This window comes from Panthera tigris, chromosome D2, assembly GCF_018350195.1.
Source record: "Panthera tigris isolate Pti1 chromosome D2, P.tigris_Pti1_mat1.1, whole genome shotgun sequence".
Classification (NCBI taxonomy): Eukaryota; Metazoa; Chordata; class Mammalia; order Carnivora; family Felidae; genus Panthera; species Panthera tigris.
The window spans coordinates 46447256-46465098 of record NC_056670.1 but is presented as its reverse complement, the minus strand read 5'-3'; the positions used below and the strand labels follow the sequence as shown (position 1 = coordinate 46465098).

General features: G+C 51.7%; 1 protein-coding gene and 1 long non-coding RNA gene across 2 annotated transcripts; both read right to left on the bottom strand.

Annotated features, from left to right (window-relative positions):
- Positions 1-1237: 1237 nt before the first annotated feature.
- Positions 1238-6341, bottom strand: CD2H10orf71 (chromosome D2 C10orf71 homolog). The gene has a single exon (XM_015536608.2). The coding sequence runs from the start codon at positions 6195-6197 to the stop codon at positions 1944-1946; it is 4254 nt and encodes a 1417-aa protein (XP_015392094.2). The 5' UTR covers positions 6198-6341; the 3' UTR covers positions 1238-1943.
- Positions 6342-10821: 4480 nt separating this feature from the next.
- Positions 10822-17491, bottom strand: LOC122231861. The gene is made up of 2 exons (XR_006209130.1): positions 16518-17491; positions 10822-10925 (listed from the first exon to the last, which is right to left on the bottom strand). It is a non-coding gene; the product is annotated as an uncharacterized LOC122231861 (long non-coding RNA).
- Between the last annotated feature and the right edge of the window lie 352 nt (positions 17492-17843).

The following is a 17843-nucleotide window of genomic DNA, read 5'->3' as shown; positions in this document are numbered from 1 at the left end:
GCCCTGCTTATATTGTTTCTAAGACAGAAGATGGCTGCCTCGCCAAACATAAGCTCCCCTTGAGAAAAGTATATTTTTCCTCGTGGGGACGTCGTTACTACCACTATGGTTGTTTTTTAATTAAGGGACTCTACTTTTTTGGGGCAATTCTTTTCCTGGACCCTGAGAATTCTAAGATGAGGTATCACTTTCCATGTTTGAGTAAGAGGAAAGCAAGGTGAGGGGATGCTTGGCCCTGGTGGCAGAGCCAAGATTGCAGCTCGTTCTTCTCACTGGCATCCCAGTGGGTGACTCCTGGGAACCACACTTCTCGGACAGCAGCCTGCCTGTGTCCCTGCCTAAGCATCTGGTTGACTCACCGCGGCCCTGAGCTGGGGGACTTGTGTAGTATTTGCCCAGTGAAATTAAGGTGTGGCCGTACTTATTGGGAAAACAAACGGGTATAAGATCCCGAGTCCAAATCGTGATCAGGAATATGCTCAGAGTCCTTGTATCTGTGCGAGTCCGGGACTTGGTGAGCTCTGTGCCTTCCCGTCTGTTTCCAGCCCGGAAACAGCTATCTTTGCCAAAAGAACCAGGATGATGCATTTTGTGGGGTCCCCTGGGACGTGGGCAGCATAGTCCCGACAGCTGCCTTGACAGCTGTCCTTTCTAAACAGAGAGGGAGACGTGTTTGCTCCCGTATTTCCCATAGCACAAGAATTACATTGCTTCAGCAGATGCTCTGGGTGGAAGCCTGTGGGGACAGGCCTGCTTTCCTTCTTAGCACAGTTGCCCGCAGTGGGCATCGGCTCACAGACTCTCTCTATTCTCAGAAGTACAGAGACAGTTATTGTATTTTGCTCCCCTGACCTGATTCACATACTTCCCTCCACATCCCCAAAGGCCAGGGAGTTGGGGAAATGCAATTTCCTTTTGAGTACAGGGCACAGGCACTGGTCACTAGATTGGGACAGCTAGGGCCTGACTCAGTTCCTTGGGCCAGCCTTGATGGTGGGCTTGGGTCTTCCTCCTCTTTGTCTCCCAACAGGAATGGAGAGCCTGGCCCCAAGATGGCATGGACAGGTGCCGAGGGCTCAAGGAGAGACACCGGGACCGTGGTGGGTGCCAAAGCTGCTCTGTTCAGACACGAAGCCCCTGCGTCCCGGCGGTGATGGAAGGCCTGGGAGGCACAAGGCACTTTACTCACCGGTGGAGACCCAACCCGACCCAGAGAAGAGAGACAGGAGTCCAGGACAGAATCACATCTGCAAACGTGTTTCACTTTTTAAAAGGTAGCCTTTTGTCGATCAGAAAATAGCCTTCAGAGGAAAGCTTCCTCAGTAAAGAAAACCCAGTCTATCCAGATAAACATTTCTGCAAGATTGCCTTGGGTCAGTCCTCAGCCATCTCTGCCTGCAGTGAGCTGGAAATGGCTGCTGTGTTGGAGCGAGGGTGGAGTTGTTGTCTATACCACGCTGGACCTGGAGGGGCTGGGCTGGGTGGTCTGCTTGCGGGCAGGGCTCAGCTCAGCGCAGTGCAGTGATTCTGGGGGCCTTGGGAGTTTGCTCACTGCATGAGCCAGCCCTTGAGAAGAAGAAGGTGGGCAGCTGGGGCAGAGCAGCCATTAGGAATCCTCTGGACCCGCCCCAGGGGCATAGCCAGAGGAGGCCAGGGACTAAGGGAGGGGAAGAGAGAGGGGGTCAGTGAGCAGATCCAGGATCTGGGAAGGGGCTTGGGAGGGACCCGGTCATGCAAATAGCACCTTCCCAGGGAGAGAAGCCCTTCAGGTGGGGTTTTCTCAGAATCCCTAATTCCTTTGGGAATTTAGGGATCTCACATGGCTAAGTATGTGTTGGTGTGTGTGTGTGTGTGTGTGTGTGTGTGTGTGGATTGTTTGGGGAAAGGGGAAGTAAGTTCTTCTGGGTTTATCTGGGGGCGGGGAGGTTAATCAGACGCAATTCTCAAGAAATGCCTTCTGTGGCGAAGTCCTCTAGGTCGTTGGTGGAGATGATGCCCAGGCGTGGGGCATCTCCCCCCTCCTCCCCCAGGCTTGGGGAAGGAGCATCAGGGCGCTGGCCTGCAGAGTGCCAGGTGGGGTCGCCTCGAGGCCTAGGGCCCAGCTGAAGCTGCAGGCCGGCCTCTCGGGCCCTCCGGGGCCCGGGCCCAGCTGCCTCGGTGGTGTGAGGGCCCTGATTTAGGAAGGTGGGGGCAGACAGCTGAGAGGAGCAGCGCAGAGGCATCAAGGCCGTCACGGGCAGGGGCCGAAAGTGGGGGTACAGCATGTAGGGAGCATCTGGAGTGTCTGGCGGGGGTGGCTCCGGGGAGCCCCCCTCTGAGGTTGGGATGGAGACCTTGACGTATTTGCCCGTCTCGGGGTCATAGAAGGTCTTGATTCTCACCTGGAGTGGCAGATCGAAGACAAAGTACTCTCCAGATTGGGGGTCTTGGAGAACCTTCTGGGTGGCAGGGTAAGGGGGCAGGGGAGTAAGGGACTGGGATCCCCCAGGCTGCCTCCTGATGGGCTCTGAGAAGGCAGACACTGAGTGGCGGTGGATGGGAGGGGGCAGGGAGCGGACCCCGGGGCACCTGGGTCGGGGCCTCTCTCCGGGGGCTGGTGGCCCTCGTTCAAGGTCCTCCAGGCACGGCTTTTCTTCCAGGGGTTCGCCATGCTTTTCTTGCAGTTGGTCGGTCTTCCTCCTCTTGCTGGCCAGCTTTTTTGCCCGCCGCAGGGCCTTCTCTGTTTTGGGTGGGACTGCAGGAGGCTTGCTGGCCGCCCTCTCCAGTGGGGCTGGAAGTTCTGGTTTCTCAGCGAGGCCTGCTGAGCCGGCGGCCGCGTCCAGCACCAAGCCTCTTGGAGAAAGTGTCCTGAGGTCTTCTGCAGGTGGCTCAAGTTGGGGGTCCGAGCCAGCCTCCCACGTGAGGGCGTGGGTCAGGTCCTCCCTGCGGGCCACCCTGGCAGAGTGGGGGCTGGCCCAGGGACTGGTGTGGGGAGGCTCCCCCGGCAGCAGGCCCGGCTCGCTGGGGGCCTGGGAGGCATCGTCCCAGACGCTGCTGGCAGCAGGGGAGCACGCGCTGCTCTCATCCGGGGAGCTGGCATTGGGGGAAGTTGCCATCTCACCGGGGACCAGTCTTCTCCCCGGGGGCCCTGCTCGGGGTGTAGACAATAAGTGACTTTTGAAATCTTGTGTGTGCTCTTCCCAGCAGGTTCCCGGCTGCTGTGGGGGTGGCTGGTCTTCCAGGTCGCCCTCAGGCAAAGCGATGGTGGGGATGCACCTTGGAGCATCTAGCTTCCCCTGGACTGTGCAGCTGTTCTTGCCATCGTTTGCCACAACTCGACGTGCAGCCTCTGGGGGTGGCTTCAGCCCTTCAGCCTCTGCCACGAGTGGAGGAGATGCGATGTTCCCCGTTGGGGCTGGCACCTGCCCGTGGTCCTCTGTGCTCTCCCAGGCCATGTGCTTCAAGTGTGTGCCCTGCGTGTTAGCGGCTGTAGGCGTGTTGGCCACTTCCTGGCTCTCAGGGCCACAAAGACCAGCCTCTTCTCCCCAGCCTGGCTTTGGCAGGTCTTCCTCTTTGTGGCCGCTGCCCAGAGGGTCCTCTGATGACATGGCCCTCAGGAGGGGCAACATGATGGGTTTTATCACGGGGGTGGCCCTGAGGGTGTTGTCTTTAATTGCAAACAGTTTGTGCTTGTTCATAGTGGAAGATGGCGAGGGGGTAGGGTCTCTGGTTGTATCCTTACTTCCCGTGATCCAAGTGCCTCTGAAGTTGGCTTCCTCTCTCGATGCCTTCCTGGGTCTACATCCAGACGAGCTTTCCCCTTCTTGCGACGATGCCCCCTGGCTGTGCTCCTGCACGCACACCTGCCCGTTACTTAAGGCACCGTGCTGTGTCTCGTCTTTCCCTATTGCTTTCTCCTTCTCGTCTTTCTGACTGTCACCTGCACTTACGTCATTCCTCCTGTCTTCCTGCTGGCTCTCCGTGAACCACGTCTTCTGCTGGTCCTCAAAGGAGGCAAAGGACTGGTCTGAAGAGCTGGTGCTGAATTTGGCCTTACCTTTGAAGCATGGCATGAAATCCGATTGGCTGTCACTGTAAAACACATCTTCTTCCTCGGGAGAGAGAGGCCCTGGGGAGAATTTCTGGTTGAAGTTTGGATTCTGAAGTCCTGCCTCTCTCTCGGGTTCTGTCTCTTGAGACACAGATCTCAAGAACCCCTTTTCTAGGCTGGGAGTCTTTGGTTTCTCTGCAGCCTTCCCTGCCTCAGGCTCTCTACTGCAAAGCCGCAGAGACAGGTGCTTCCTGGGGCACTGTTCCCTCGACTCTGGACACTTCCCAGACCTGGTGGTGCCCATTTCCGGTTCTCCGTCGTCCTTCTCATAGCTGTTCCTGTCAGCTCCCTCCCCATTGACGGAGAAGGGGGCTTGGGTGATGGCTGGAGGTGAGTTAAGAGTTAGATAGTTGTCCACAGAGGCTGTACCAGGGTCAGCTTTAGGGTCCATCTGGGTACTGATGTGTGACACAGAAGGGGCATCAGCTGCCCTTTCCTTAGAAAGCTCATTTGGAGGGCTCTCCTCAAGCCCATTGGGAAGGATGATCCCATTGCTCACGGGTTCTTGCTTGCCCCTGGTTTTCTCCTCGAGGCTTTTCGAGAGAGGTGAGGGACTATATGTGCTCTTGACACGCTTCCGTACATCCTTCAGGTTGAACAGCAGGCTAGGGGCTTTGGATTTGTAGCTGTCCCGAGACTGACATTCACTGGGTTCCTTCTCTTGGTACCCGTTTAGCTGTCCTGAGGGTGATGGGGTTATCTCCACCGGCTGGCTGTCAGATGGCTCCAGGATATTCTTGGTGGGTATGATGGGGGTCAGAAGCTTACTGATGTTGAAAGGAGGGCTGTAATGCTCGTTGGGGTCCATGGGCATGTCAAGAGCCTCGTTTTCTGGAAACTGTCCCTGGGGATTGTGCTTTGTGTACAAGGCTGGGCCTCTTCTGGTGGCCTGCTTCTTCTCTTCCGATGCATCTTGTAGACTTTCCTTCTTTCCTTTGCCGGACTTTGGTTTCCTCCATGGTGGCTGGGTGGGCTTCCCCTGAAGGTCGGGCTGGGAGCTAGAATTTCCCTCTGTACCGAATACCTGGGGCCCCGAATCCCGAGGTCCCCAGGGTCCCGATGCAGAGAGAGCCCCTGCTGCCAGCCTGCTCTCCTCCTGACTGCAGCTGGCCCGGGCCTGGCAGGGGGAGACTTTGTGCTCAGAGGCCGGGGGCTCTTTTAACAAGGGCGTGTTCTCGTAATGCTTGGGGGCTTTGCTTTCTGGGACAGGGTCAGCAGCCTCCTTTCTCTCGGGCAGCCGCGGTTGGTGGGCATTCCACGACTCAAAAGCACTGTTTTCACTATGAAGAAAGGTCCCTTTGCGAGGCCACTCCTTACCTCTTCCAGACTCGCCCTTGGATGGCTTGTGGGGAGGAGAGGGGAACTTTGACTCGAACGCATTGGCTGCGTTTTCAGATGTTGGGAGGAAGCTGCTGGAGCTGTGACAGGCCATCTCGGGGTTCTTGGGGGACTCCTGCTCTCCGTGCTTCTTGCCAGGCTGGTGGCTACTCTGATGGGCTCCAGAGACTTCAGCGGGCACCCTCCTGACAGTCAGAAAGGCAGAATCGAAGCAGAAGTTGACGCCACTTTCTGGAAGAGGAGCAAATTTGGGGGGGTTCTTGAGAGCCGGGGGCTTACTGGTTGGGGGCCTGCTGTCACAGCGTTGGCTCTCAGTCCTGTCAAAAGACTTAATTAGCGACGACACTTTAGAAACAGGCTTGTTGCTGCTCCTCAGGCCGGAAACTGGCACCTCCAGTCTCCTCTGGGCTGGCGTCAGTGGGGGGCTGCTTTTGGGATACTTCTCCTCCCCTTGAACGTACTTGGGTAGCTGCTGGAACGTGGCTGCCCAGCCCGAATGCTCGGTGCCTTGTGACGGTAACTGGCTCCAAATACCGCTTTTCCTGTGGGTGTGGCTCACCGTTCCCTGGTGAAGACTCCCAAACACCTGGCGGGTGATATCCGGGGACAGGGTCAGGTAGGAGTCGTGGAAGGATGTGTCCTCTGAGATGCACAAGCTTCGGAACGCCCGGTCTGTGAGGCTGCTCACCTCCCTGTCTGCATCGTCCAGCACACTGCCGATGCTCGAGGAGTCGCTGAACCCGTCCGTGCACTTCTTATTCCCCTGCATCGTCCGCCAGCTAGGAAGACTGTCCCCCGGTCAGCCAGCGGGTGCCTCTGGGTGACGGTTCTAGAGGGGTTAGATGCAGCCCTCTTTCCACAAAACTAGACCTTCCTGGTGACCAGACGCAATTGCAAAGTGGGATTTTTTTTTTTTTTTCTCTGCAAAAGAAAGACGTGCAGGGTATGAACAGGCTATCCGACTTAGCGGCTCCCTGTGAGAGCTACACACTGGTCCAGATGGGTAATGGTGCCTGTGGTGGTTAATTTTATGTGTCATCTTGGCTGGGCCCTCGTGCCCAGTTTTTGGTTAAACACATCTAGATGTTGCTATGAAAGTAATTTTAAGATGTAATTAACATTTAAATCAATAGACCTTGGAAAAAGCAGATTACTTGCTCTCCATGCTGCGGGTGAGCAGCATCTCAAAGACTGAGCTCCCCAGAGGAAGGGAGGATTCAGCCCCCAGTCCTTGGACTGTGGCTGCAACACTGACTCCCCCCTGGGTCTCCAGCCTGCCCCGCAGATGTCAGACCTGCCAGCCCCCATCACTGCAAGAGCCAGGTCCTTAAAATAAATCTCTTTCTGTATGTGCACATCCTATTGGTTCTGCTCCTCTGGGGAACCCTGCCCAAGACAATGTCTAAAGTTCAGATGTGTCATTTTTGCAGAGAGGTCTTCCCTGACATTCCATGGGGGTGTCCCCTCCCCACTTTCTCTCACAGTACCTGGTTCATCCTCTTTGTGGTACTGAGCATAATCTAAAGTTAAGTTGCCCATCCCATCATTATACTGTAAGAGCCAGGAGCTCAGGAGCTGCTAGACTGTCTGTCTGCTCATTGAACTTGTCCTGGAGCCACCCCAAGAGGGCACAATCCCCAAGAGCCTGCATCACCTGGGTCCCTCAACTCTCCGACTTGCCCTTGGGTGTGACCATTGGGAGATGCTGGGTGCAGCCTGGAAAGACCTAGAATCCCTGGCATTTCTCCCCCATCCCTGATTCTGGCTATGGTGTGGGGTCTTGGCAATTCTGCGGTCCTCCCTTGCTATGGCCCCTCCCCTGGCCTCGGTCTCTTTCTGGGCCCAGCAACACTGCTCCCCTTCTCCCTGGGGGCTCCCGGGGGCGGGGGGGGGGGATGTCTTCCATTCCTCCTGAATAGCTCCACGTGCTGGGGTCTCCCGAATTCTTATGGCCTGTTATGGTCCCTTCATTAGATTTTCTTCTTTTTTTAAAAAAAAATTGTGGTGAAATATACAGGACATAAAATTTACCAACGTAAGCACTCTAAGTGCACAGTAGTATTAAGTACATTCATACTGGTGCAACCACCATTCCTCTCCAGAACTTTTTACAACATCCCAGACTGAAACTCTGTACCTGTTAAATGCCAACTCCACTCCCCACTCCCCTCTACTGCCGACCTCAGCCCTGGCAGCCACTATTTTCTGTTTCTATGAATTCGATTACTCTAGGCACCTCATACGAGTGGAATCACACCGTATTTTGTTTTTTATGGCTGGCTGATTCACTTAGCAGAATGTCCTCAAGGATCATCCATTTCCATCCTGTTTCCCCGCCTTTTTAAGGCTGAATAGTATTCCTGTGTCATCACATCCTTGCCAGCACTTGTTAGTTTCTGTCTCTCTCTCTCTCTCTCCCTCTCTCTTTTTTTGTAGTAGCCATCCTAATGGGTGTGGGGCTGTACCTTGCATTTCCTTCTGGGTCCTGTCTGAGATGCTGCTTCTGCTGGGGACCCTGGCCACTTCTCCCGAGGTACATACTTACGCTGCCTGGAACACGCCTGGCCCAGGCAGGAGAAAAGTCAAGGAGCACATGACAAGTCAGCTAAAGTAGCAAGTGTAGACCCTAGCATGGGCCCAAGTGCTGGGCATTTGGGATGGTGAACATCTGGCAGGGTGCTCTGAGTCGTCAGCTGACAGATGACACTGTCACACAGTGGCTTCCTTCCCATCGGCAGTAGAAGCTGGCAAGGCTGAATTCTTCCCTCCTTGGCTGGCTGGTCGGAGGGATAACACTGCCAGGGCTTTAGGGGACGGAACATGAAGATGCTTCCATCAGGGAGGTAGGGCCTGCACACCTTGTGTCCCTGTCCTGTCCTGGCCCCACATGGGGGACAGTGCACGAGGTGTCATGCCCAGGCCTGAGGCTGCTGGGCCAGCAGCATTGTGTTTCAGTCCTGGAGGCCAGCCTTCTTTGGGGCTTTTTGTTTCCTGTGTCTCGACCACAGCCCTCCGGTGGGTTTCCAGTGTTGACTCATTGGCAGGCAGACCTGGTTTTATGAATGGGAGAACTGAGCGGGCTGTGCTGGAGAGAGGAAGGACCACAAATTTTAGCAAATCCCCAATGCACTCTGCAAAAGCCTCTAATGACGTGCTCCTCAGCCCTGCCTTGAAAATCAGGGCTGCTTCTCCCAGAAAGCATATTACAGGCCTTTTAGGGGGCAGAGGACATCTGCCTCAGCCCTCGGGCCCTGCTGGCTGGCTAGCCTCACTCCCTTCCTCACAGGCTTCCCCTTCTAGGCGGCACGCCTCTGGTCACAGGGGTGGGAGCATTTGGATGTCAGGGAAAGTTCTGGCCTTTCTGATCAAAGGAACAATCCCTGTGGTCTCCATCCTGTTGACACCCTCTCTTCCTGCTTCGCTCGGGGACACAAATCCTGGAATGGAGTGTGTTTGTTTGCTAGAGCTGACACAACGAAGTACCACAAAGTGCTGGCTTACACAACAGAAAGTATCTCCTGGTGCTAGAGGCTGGAAGTCCCAGATCGAGGTGTCAGTCGGGTTAAGTCCTTTTGCAGGCTGCAAGGAAAGGGTCTGTTCCAAGCCGTTCTTCTTGGTTTGTAGATGTCCATCTTCTGTGTCTTCTCACTGTCTTTCCTGTGTTTCTCTCTGTCCAAACTTCCCCTTTTTATAAAAGCATCAATCCTTTAGGATTAGAGCCCACCCTAATGATCTCATCTTAACTAATTACAGCTGTCATGACCCTATTTCCAAGTAAGATGTCATTCTGAGGTCCTGGGGGTTAGGACTTCAGCATGTGAAAATTTGGGGAATACAACTCAGCTCACAACACCGAGGCCTTCAGTCTGCAATCTTGAGGAATGAGCAATGACAATTAAAGACCAATATGCTGAGGACAACCTGGTGGGCAGGACAGTCCTGCGTCATCAATGACATGGCTGAGCGGTGAGTCTGTGCCAGAACTACCTGCTCTGGATTTGTGTGATTGGGGTGGGGCGGGGGACTTTAGTGGCTTCGACCAAGGTGGGTCAAGTTTTCTGGATCTTGAGGTCCTGCCAATACAGTCAGGGAGGCTTCCGGCATCCTGAATGCTGGGGTCTTGGTCTTGGCAATGGCTGTGCTCCGTAATGGTAATACTGGGGTTTCCATACTTCCACATTTACGTGAAAATAGGACAGTAGAGATTTAAATTTAGAGTCTTAAAGTAAGCAACTCCCAGCCAATTAAATACCACCCCCATTAGCAGATATTTGTTATTTTTTGAACGCTCAGCTTCCATCCATCTCCTCTGAGTAAAAGCACTTGATAACTTTGGGGCAATTTCCTGTCTCCGCTGTGGTTAGTCTTGGTGGGGTTGAAAGTTCAAGGTGCCTGCCGAGATCTCCCCGGGTCCAGAGCAGACGTGAGACCCAGGCCAGGCCCTTTGTACTGTTTCTTCTAAAGTGATGCCGGGATGGAAATGTGCTCGAACGTTCTTTCCAGTGGCAGAGCTGTCTGCTCACTCTTGCCCAGGCTGGGACTTCACCATTCACCTGGAGTCTGCAAGGGCTCCATTTTCCTTTTAATACTCATCTATTTCAGCTGAATTTGCCCAGTTTCTGTTTCTGTTGTGCATGGCCAAAGAACTCTAATTGATTTTGGGTTGTGTCGTAATTCCACACACTAATGAAAGATGTCCACTGATATTTGGAGTATTCAGAAAATACAGTAGTTTCCCCTTATCCATGAGGGATACATTCCAAGACCCCCAGTGGATGGCTGAAAACTGTGGGTGGTAGTATCGAACCCTGTCCACACTATGTTTAACCTATGATAAAGCTTACTTTATAAATCAGATGCAGGAAGAGATTAACAACAATACGATAGTATACAATAGTAAATAGAACAATTATCACAATATACTATAATAGAAGTTATGTGAATGTGGTCTCTCTCTCTCAAAATCTGACTGTACTGTACTTACCTTTCTCGTGATGATGTGAGATGATAAAATGTCTATGTGAGGAGATGGCAGGGAGTGAATGACGTGGGCACCGTGAAGTAGGGTTAGGCTATTACTGACCTTCTGACTGTATGTCAGAAAGAAGGACCATACATGCTTCCAGACCGTGGTTGACTTCAGGTGACTGAAATCGCAAAAAAGCAAAACCATGGATAAGGGGGAGCTACTGTAACCACATTTCTCCTGCCTTGGGAAGAAGAGAGGCCTTTATTCAGTTAACTTCTTCAATTCTGATTTGATTTCCCTGGCTTCAGATGGGACAGTCATAAATTTGGTTTCACCCTCCACCTCTCCCTCTCATCTCCCGATGTCCAGTGGAGCCACCACAGCGGCTGACAACCAAAAGTGTTTCCTTGGGTTGGTTCCATACCTGTTATGGCAGTGGGGACTGCAGGTGCCTGCCTTGCTGGGTTTTAGGGTCTGTAGTTTTAAAACTTCTTCTCATGCTTGCATTCACTGTTATCATTGCCCCATCTAGAAAGAAGAAAAATAATATTAGTGGACCCAACTGACCAACTGGTCAAGCACATACTGGGTGCAAAAGATGTCTTTAAATGTCAGTAAGACACTTGGCTTTGAAAGCGAACTGTCTTACTGACATTTAAAGACATATATATATGTCTATATAATGTATGCATATATATGTGTATATATATACTATATATGCCATAATTATATTATAAGTATATAATTATATAATATAATATATTATATAATATATAAATATATTATAATATATAATATATTATAATATAAATGTATATATATAAATACACATGTATATGTATATATTTAATCTGCACTAGAGATTAAATATTATATATTATAAAATATTATATTAGAATATATAATATAAAATATATTATATATAATCATATAATTATAATATATAATATATATGTATATATATGCATATATATGTATATATATAAATGCACATATTATGTATATATTTAATCTGCACTGGAGCTCAACAAAATTCCAGACATAGACATTTTTGGTGAAAAACAATATAGGGCCAGTATCCATACCTTCCAATATTCATTAATTCATCTCTGGTCCAAGGAATCTTCAGGAACCTGTACTAAACTGTTGGGATTTCTAATACGATTGGCGCAGTCGTGAATTATTTTTTGCTAGTCATATCTGACCAAAGGCCCTTTCCCACGTGGATTCATAACTCAGGTTTTGCAGTAAAGAGAATTGGAGTGGCAGAACTTGAATCCACTCAGCAAGCTGTAGCGCGGTGTTCGATTTATTGTTGGCAGGAGGCTTGAGTATCTATTTTGACAGCTAAAAGAACCAAAAAGCTGCCCAGGAGAATTCGAAGAGTGTACAGAATAAAGTGTAAGCTAATTAAAATAAATCCATTATGTAAATTTTAAATGCAGACCATTGGGGCTTCCTCAAGACCTTCCACACCTCACAGCTCCTGGATAATTGATCTGGTCCGTGGTAGTTTATTAATAATATTAATAATCATACTAACTCAGATTTGTGGAGTACATTTCTTTGGAGGCTCACAGAGGGCTTTGTGTCTACCATCATCTGTCTGGCCTCGTCCCTGACTCCTAGGCTGTCCTTTGTCCTCACACCACGCCGGGTTCCCTATCTCAAGCTCATGCCGTATTGTCACAGGTCACATATCATAAGCCACATATCCCGGGAATTGATGGTAGCTTCATTTTCTTCTCAACTAGAAAGAAAATCCCCTGAACCCAGAAAAGAAATCTTTAAACACAGAAAAGTAAATCAATTACTTGCCTTTGTGGACTGAGCTTGTCAACATGGAAGCAATGCTCAAACTAGGCATAGAAAAGAAGGAGCAAGAATGAAAGAGACATTCCACTGGAATGGAGGAGGACTGCTGACCTTGGATATTAAGACCATCTGAAAAATTCAGATTGACCCTTTTGTGTCACTAGATAGTTGGTCCATTTCATTGCCTGCCACTCCACTGAGATGCAGCTCAGAGATAAGGACGAAATCAGTCCATGTGGCATGTGGCCGAGACGTAGATGTAGAAGGGTGTGGTGACCTTTATTTTGTGAACATTTAGGGAGACTATCACTCTGTGCTTGGATTCATGGACTCACTGTCAGTGCTGCTGAAACACACTTTTTAGAGGCTGACAAATCTGCCCCACTCACTGCTTCGGGGACTCCCTTGGGCTATGCAACATTCATTCTCAGCACCGCATTCAGGAACAGCTTGTAAAACTCAAATCTGTTCATGTCAACCTCTTTATTAGAACCCCTCAATGGTTTCCCAGTTTTCAAGAGTGAAAATCAGCCTCCTTAACAAAAAGCCTTCTTTTCCATCTTCCTCTTGAACTATTTCCCCCCCCCTTGGCTTTCCAGAGTGTGCCTCAGAGCCTTTGCACACATTGTTCCCTCTCCCTGGAATTATTTACTTTCACCTTTTCCCTATTACCTGCTTAACTCTTACATATGCTTCCGAACCCAGCTCACGGGACCCTTCAATAAGGCAGCTTCTTTAGGCTATTTTAAGTCTCTCTGTTATATGCTTTCATATCTGGCCATACCCACTCCTTTGCAGTACTTAATATAATTGTACTTAAGTAGTTAACTGGGCGATTATTATTTAATGTTTGTCTTTACTGATAACCTGGGCGCTTCTCTGTGGCTGTGTCCCTGTCTGGCTGGCTCTCCAGGCTACCCTCAGGGAGCATAGCGCACAGTGCAAGAAATATCTGGTAAATGAGTGAGCAAGTCATTTTACCTCTGTCATATTATTCACACTGCTGACTGGCTTAGCAGGACTTATTTTATGGGAAGTCAATTATAATTCGATTCATTCCAGACTTATCACAAATCTCAAATTAGTGAATTTGAATTCAAGTGGATTTCATTTACTTTTTGATTCCCAGCCCTAAAATATGTAAAGCCTGCCTGTGGTAAAGGTGGGAACAGGTGGAAGAGCTGTCTTAGAGACGGCTCCCAGGCTGGCACGCTGGAAGGCGTTCATTTGCACCATGGCATATACCATTTAAGTTGGGATTGAGTTTCAGGTTAATCCGGGAGAAGTAAGAAGCAACTTCATGACCTCTCCATTTTCCCCATTTGTCTTGTTAATTGCACTCAGGGCTCCAGTTGGGGGATGACTTTGATTCCCTCCGGAGGGCCAGCATCCAGTAAATATTTGTTGAGTACATTAACTGGGGTGTTGTTTACGGTCACATCACAAATAGTCATTAACTGATACATTGTCTAAATCGTGGGTGCCAGCAGATGACATGTTGGCCTCTGCCCTGTGTTGTACAGGCCATCCTGGAGAACACCCACAGCACTCTGTTTTCTGGTCCTCCCGACGCTCCGCCAGCTGATGCCAGATGCTGGGAAAGCTGGCATCGGGTAGAGCGGGTTCTGCAAAGCATCAGGATGCACAAGGGGTTTGGGGTACCCCGGCAGGAAGTAGTGGACTAGACTTTCCCGTTCAGCCGCTGGGGCGGGGTAAAGGGGCTGGTGACGCATCCATCTTGAAGACTTGCTTGGCGGGGGAACTGGGGGCATGTCTGCACCCCTGTGGCCTTCAGCCTGGGAGAGTTAACACTTGAGGATGTATTTTGTTTTTTCCTTATTGCCAGGGTCATCTTTTGGGGTCAGAATACCTATCAGACAAACCACATCTGAGTGTGCATCCTCATGAATCAGCTTTTTCTCCTGACGTGCAACGAAATGCCCTCTGCACAGTCATCACTAGGTTCTGTCTCTTCTGAAATGTTTTCTCGTGTGGTGCTGTTTTCTGTGCCACACTGCAGGATGCTGTCGAACCATCGTGCACTGGAATATGCCGACTTCTGCAGATACAGTTTCCTCTCTTCTGGTCCCTTACAAATGCCTCTGCGCGACCCCAAAGGCCCTCTTGGTGGCAGAGCTGGGGCTCTCCCCATACTCGCCTCTCTCCAGGCCTGCGGTGCACTGATGAAGGAGCAGTAGGCCCAGGTGACTCTTGGCTTGGCTCCTTGGAGTCCTACTCTCGCTGCCGGCCATGTCTCTTTGTGTCCCCCGGCCACCGACTACTGACTGCTTCCTCCTCAGCTCTCCTCTTCCTTGTAGAGTTTTTTTTTTTTTTTTTTTTTTTAACGGCTTTATTCCACTTCATCTGCTGTAAATCCATCTTTCCAACAAGGTCTTGAGTTCCTTGGAGTGAGAGCCCCGACCTGCTTCGTCTTTGACTGAGAGGATCGCCGGTGCATGGTGGTCACTCGGCACTGTTTTCAGCTGCTGCAGCTGAACGCGCTTCCTGGCTCGTAAGGGTGTGAGGACAGAGGCTTGCTGCAAGTGTGTGGTGTGGTTGCAGGAGGGCCGAAAGCTCTGCCACCCCGCGGTCTCCTCGCCTCCCACCGGGCTCCTGGCTGGAGCCCGCCCGGGCCTGAGACGGACGACACACAGCCCGACTTCTGCTGGTCTGTCCCAGGCAGTGTGGACAGGAAGTGGCTGGAGGAGGGGGCTCATACCCCTCGCCCTCTGCACACCCTTCTCCAGACGCCCTACATACCGCTACTCATCCCAGCCCCGTGGCTGAAGAATGGTTGGGATATTTTGTATCAGAGTTCTCCGTAAAATTAATCATCACATACTTCAGTTAAAAACACATGTTCATTGTTTATCTGAAATTCAAATTTCACAGGACATCCTGTTTTTTATCTGGCAACCTGAGGTCCTCACGACTTTTGGAACCCAGAGTGGGTCACCCTCGGCGGAGGCCAACGCAGTGAGTCAATACAGGATGACTCATGTCTGCACGTCACCCTGCAGTTCGGGACACATGTGTTTGATTCCCATCATCTCTATGAGGTGGGGTGAGCGGGCCTGAACTGTCACCATTTTCTAGGTGGAGAAGGAAAGACACAGAGAGGTGCAGAACGTTGTTCGGTGTCACACAGCCTGTAAAGAAGAGAACCAAGGCTGGGATTCAGCTCAGGCTCACCATCACTCCACGCCTCCTCCAGGAAGCAGTCTTGACCCTCTGGTCCCTGGGCTCGGGCGCAGATGGGCGTGTCTTGGGCTCGTGGGCTGCAGTTCAAGGGGGGATCGAGGGCCGGGATGGAGAAGAGGAGGGTTTTTGTTTCTCATCACCTCCCACGGATCTTCTCAGCTCCAGTTTTCGTGAGAACCACAGGAATGGACGTGCTGATTCAGCTGGTGAGCAGAGGTCCTCCCTATCGGGGAAGGCAGATGGCAGGCAGGTTCGGGTGGGCCTTGCAGAGCCGGGAGGGATGCTCTCCAGCTGCTAAGAAGGCCGTTTCGTTCTCCTCTGGTTCCTGTCTTTGCACAGGAAGCCATTGGGGTTTGCTTTGCTGCTGGGTTTGACCACTTGCCTGTAGTGTGGTTTTTTTGAGCCCTGGCTCTTTGGGTGGATTTAATTACCTTAATTGAATGGTGTTTTCACTTCTCAGCAAAGCGGAAGCAGGAAGCTGGTGGAGAGGACAGGGGTTAGCTTTATCACACCCAGAAGGCCCTAACAAATTGGAATTGATTCTTCTTGGTATTCTTTCTGGGTGGTTTTTTGAGATGTTGAGGTAGGCATGCCTTGAGGAGCAGTTCAGCGTAGCGAACACGACAGCCCCCTGTCTGTGTGCTCACGGGCCCTGTTCTAGTCTGTGAATGCACAGACGGCCCACAGGCAGGCTTTCCCACCCACCCCACACCAGGCCATTGCCTTGCTCTGGACCCCTGCCCAGAGCCAAGCTCTTTGACCTCCCTGTGCCATTGCCAACAGCCCTCCCGCTTGGCAGTTTCTGAGAGAACGCCCTTGTCTACATCGTATATTTTACAAGGTGAACGAGGGTGGCAAAATTGACTTCCTCAGTTGGGGTCCTTCGGAAGGGGGAGCAGGACACATGCCTGTGATCACTCATTCCTCACTAAAACCCATGATCCCGCGCCTTACAGGTGAGGGAATTGAGGCTACCTGGGTTACTCGCTGTGTCCTGGGGAGTGCTGGAGCTGGGATTGCGAATCTTTTCTCCAGGGCCCTGCTTCCTGGCCCCATTGTGCCACCCTGTTCTGGAGCTGGGGATACGGCGGTGGTAGGACTGACCTGGGCTCTGCCTTGTGGGACTCAGGTGGATCTCCACGGACACGGGGCCACATATACCTCAGATTGCCTCAGATTGGCTTCCATTGGGCAGGGTCTCTCATGCATGGAAAATGCAACTTTGATTTGTACACGGGTCATTGTGCATCTGGTTTGGCCATTTTGGTTCCACTGGTCTGGAGTGAGCAGGGTAAGAGGGTGGGCCTACATCCTGGCCTGGTTGAATGGCCCCAGCCTAGGAACTAGAACTGGAAAAACAAAGGCTCTCAGACTGACCCCACTCTCTTGTGGCCTGGGAGAGGACAAGCCTGGCTTCCTCCAGCCCCAAGAATACAGTGTACAGGAATGCACCAGGGGCCCCAACGGCAGCGCTGGCCTGGCCTGTGTCTGAATCTTCCCTGAATCGCATCACATATGTGAGGGGTTTCCAAGCCCTGCAACATGTAGGAGTCCAGGAATCGCAGGGAATGTGGCTGGAGGAACCAGCTTGGCCAGGCTCGTTGGACTCACAGAGCCAGTTGTGAGCAGGTGATCACAGCTACTGTGGGCATTCTGCTGCGCTCAGGAGATAGCAAGGGAGGAGAGAGGGTTTCTCCCTGGAGCTCAGCTCAGTCTGAATCGCATTTCCTTCCTAGGTCACCAGTCTGCCGTGTCTGGACGGGACATTTCCTCAGGGGCCTCTGAGCATTACCCATGTCTGCAGCTAGAGGTCAGGGAGCCTGGCATAAGGAAGGCCAGGCCTGGTCTGAGTTCCCCACACGCCCAGTGGAGCTCCCAGTCACAGGATAATGGGGAAGAAGCAAGATAGAGAGGCCAGGGGAGGAACGAGAGAGGTGGAGAGAGGGGCTGAGTTCAAAGACCCAGCAACTTGACCCTGCTGGCTCCTGTTTTGTTCCCTGGTTGTGTGACCGGGGGGCTGAGTAATGTTTAACAACTGGCTGTCCGGGGCAAAGTTCCTGCTTTGTAGCACCGGCTGATTTCAGTGGCTGACACCCAACTGCTGACCCAGTATTGTGGCAGTTGGTCTGACATACAGATAGTGGACCATCCCATGTACGGGGGCTCCGGGAACCTCTGGATTCTCACTTTGATAAGGATCCTTGGGCAGGGGTCTCGCAGCCCTGTTTCTGACCATTTCTGGTGGCCGGCCACTGTCGGGGAACACTCCTTGGAGTTCCCAGTGGCCAGATGTGCTAGACTCAGCCAGAGCTGTTTTTGGACACCCCCTTCCACCAGCAAGGAGATCAGGTCTGGCATCGCTGGGCTTTGAGAAGCGGATCCACCAGGTGCTCTCGGCAGATGGCCTCAGTGGACAGACCAAACCCGAAC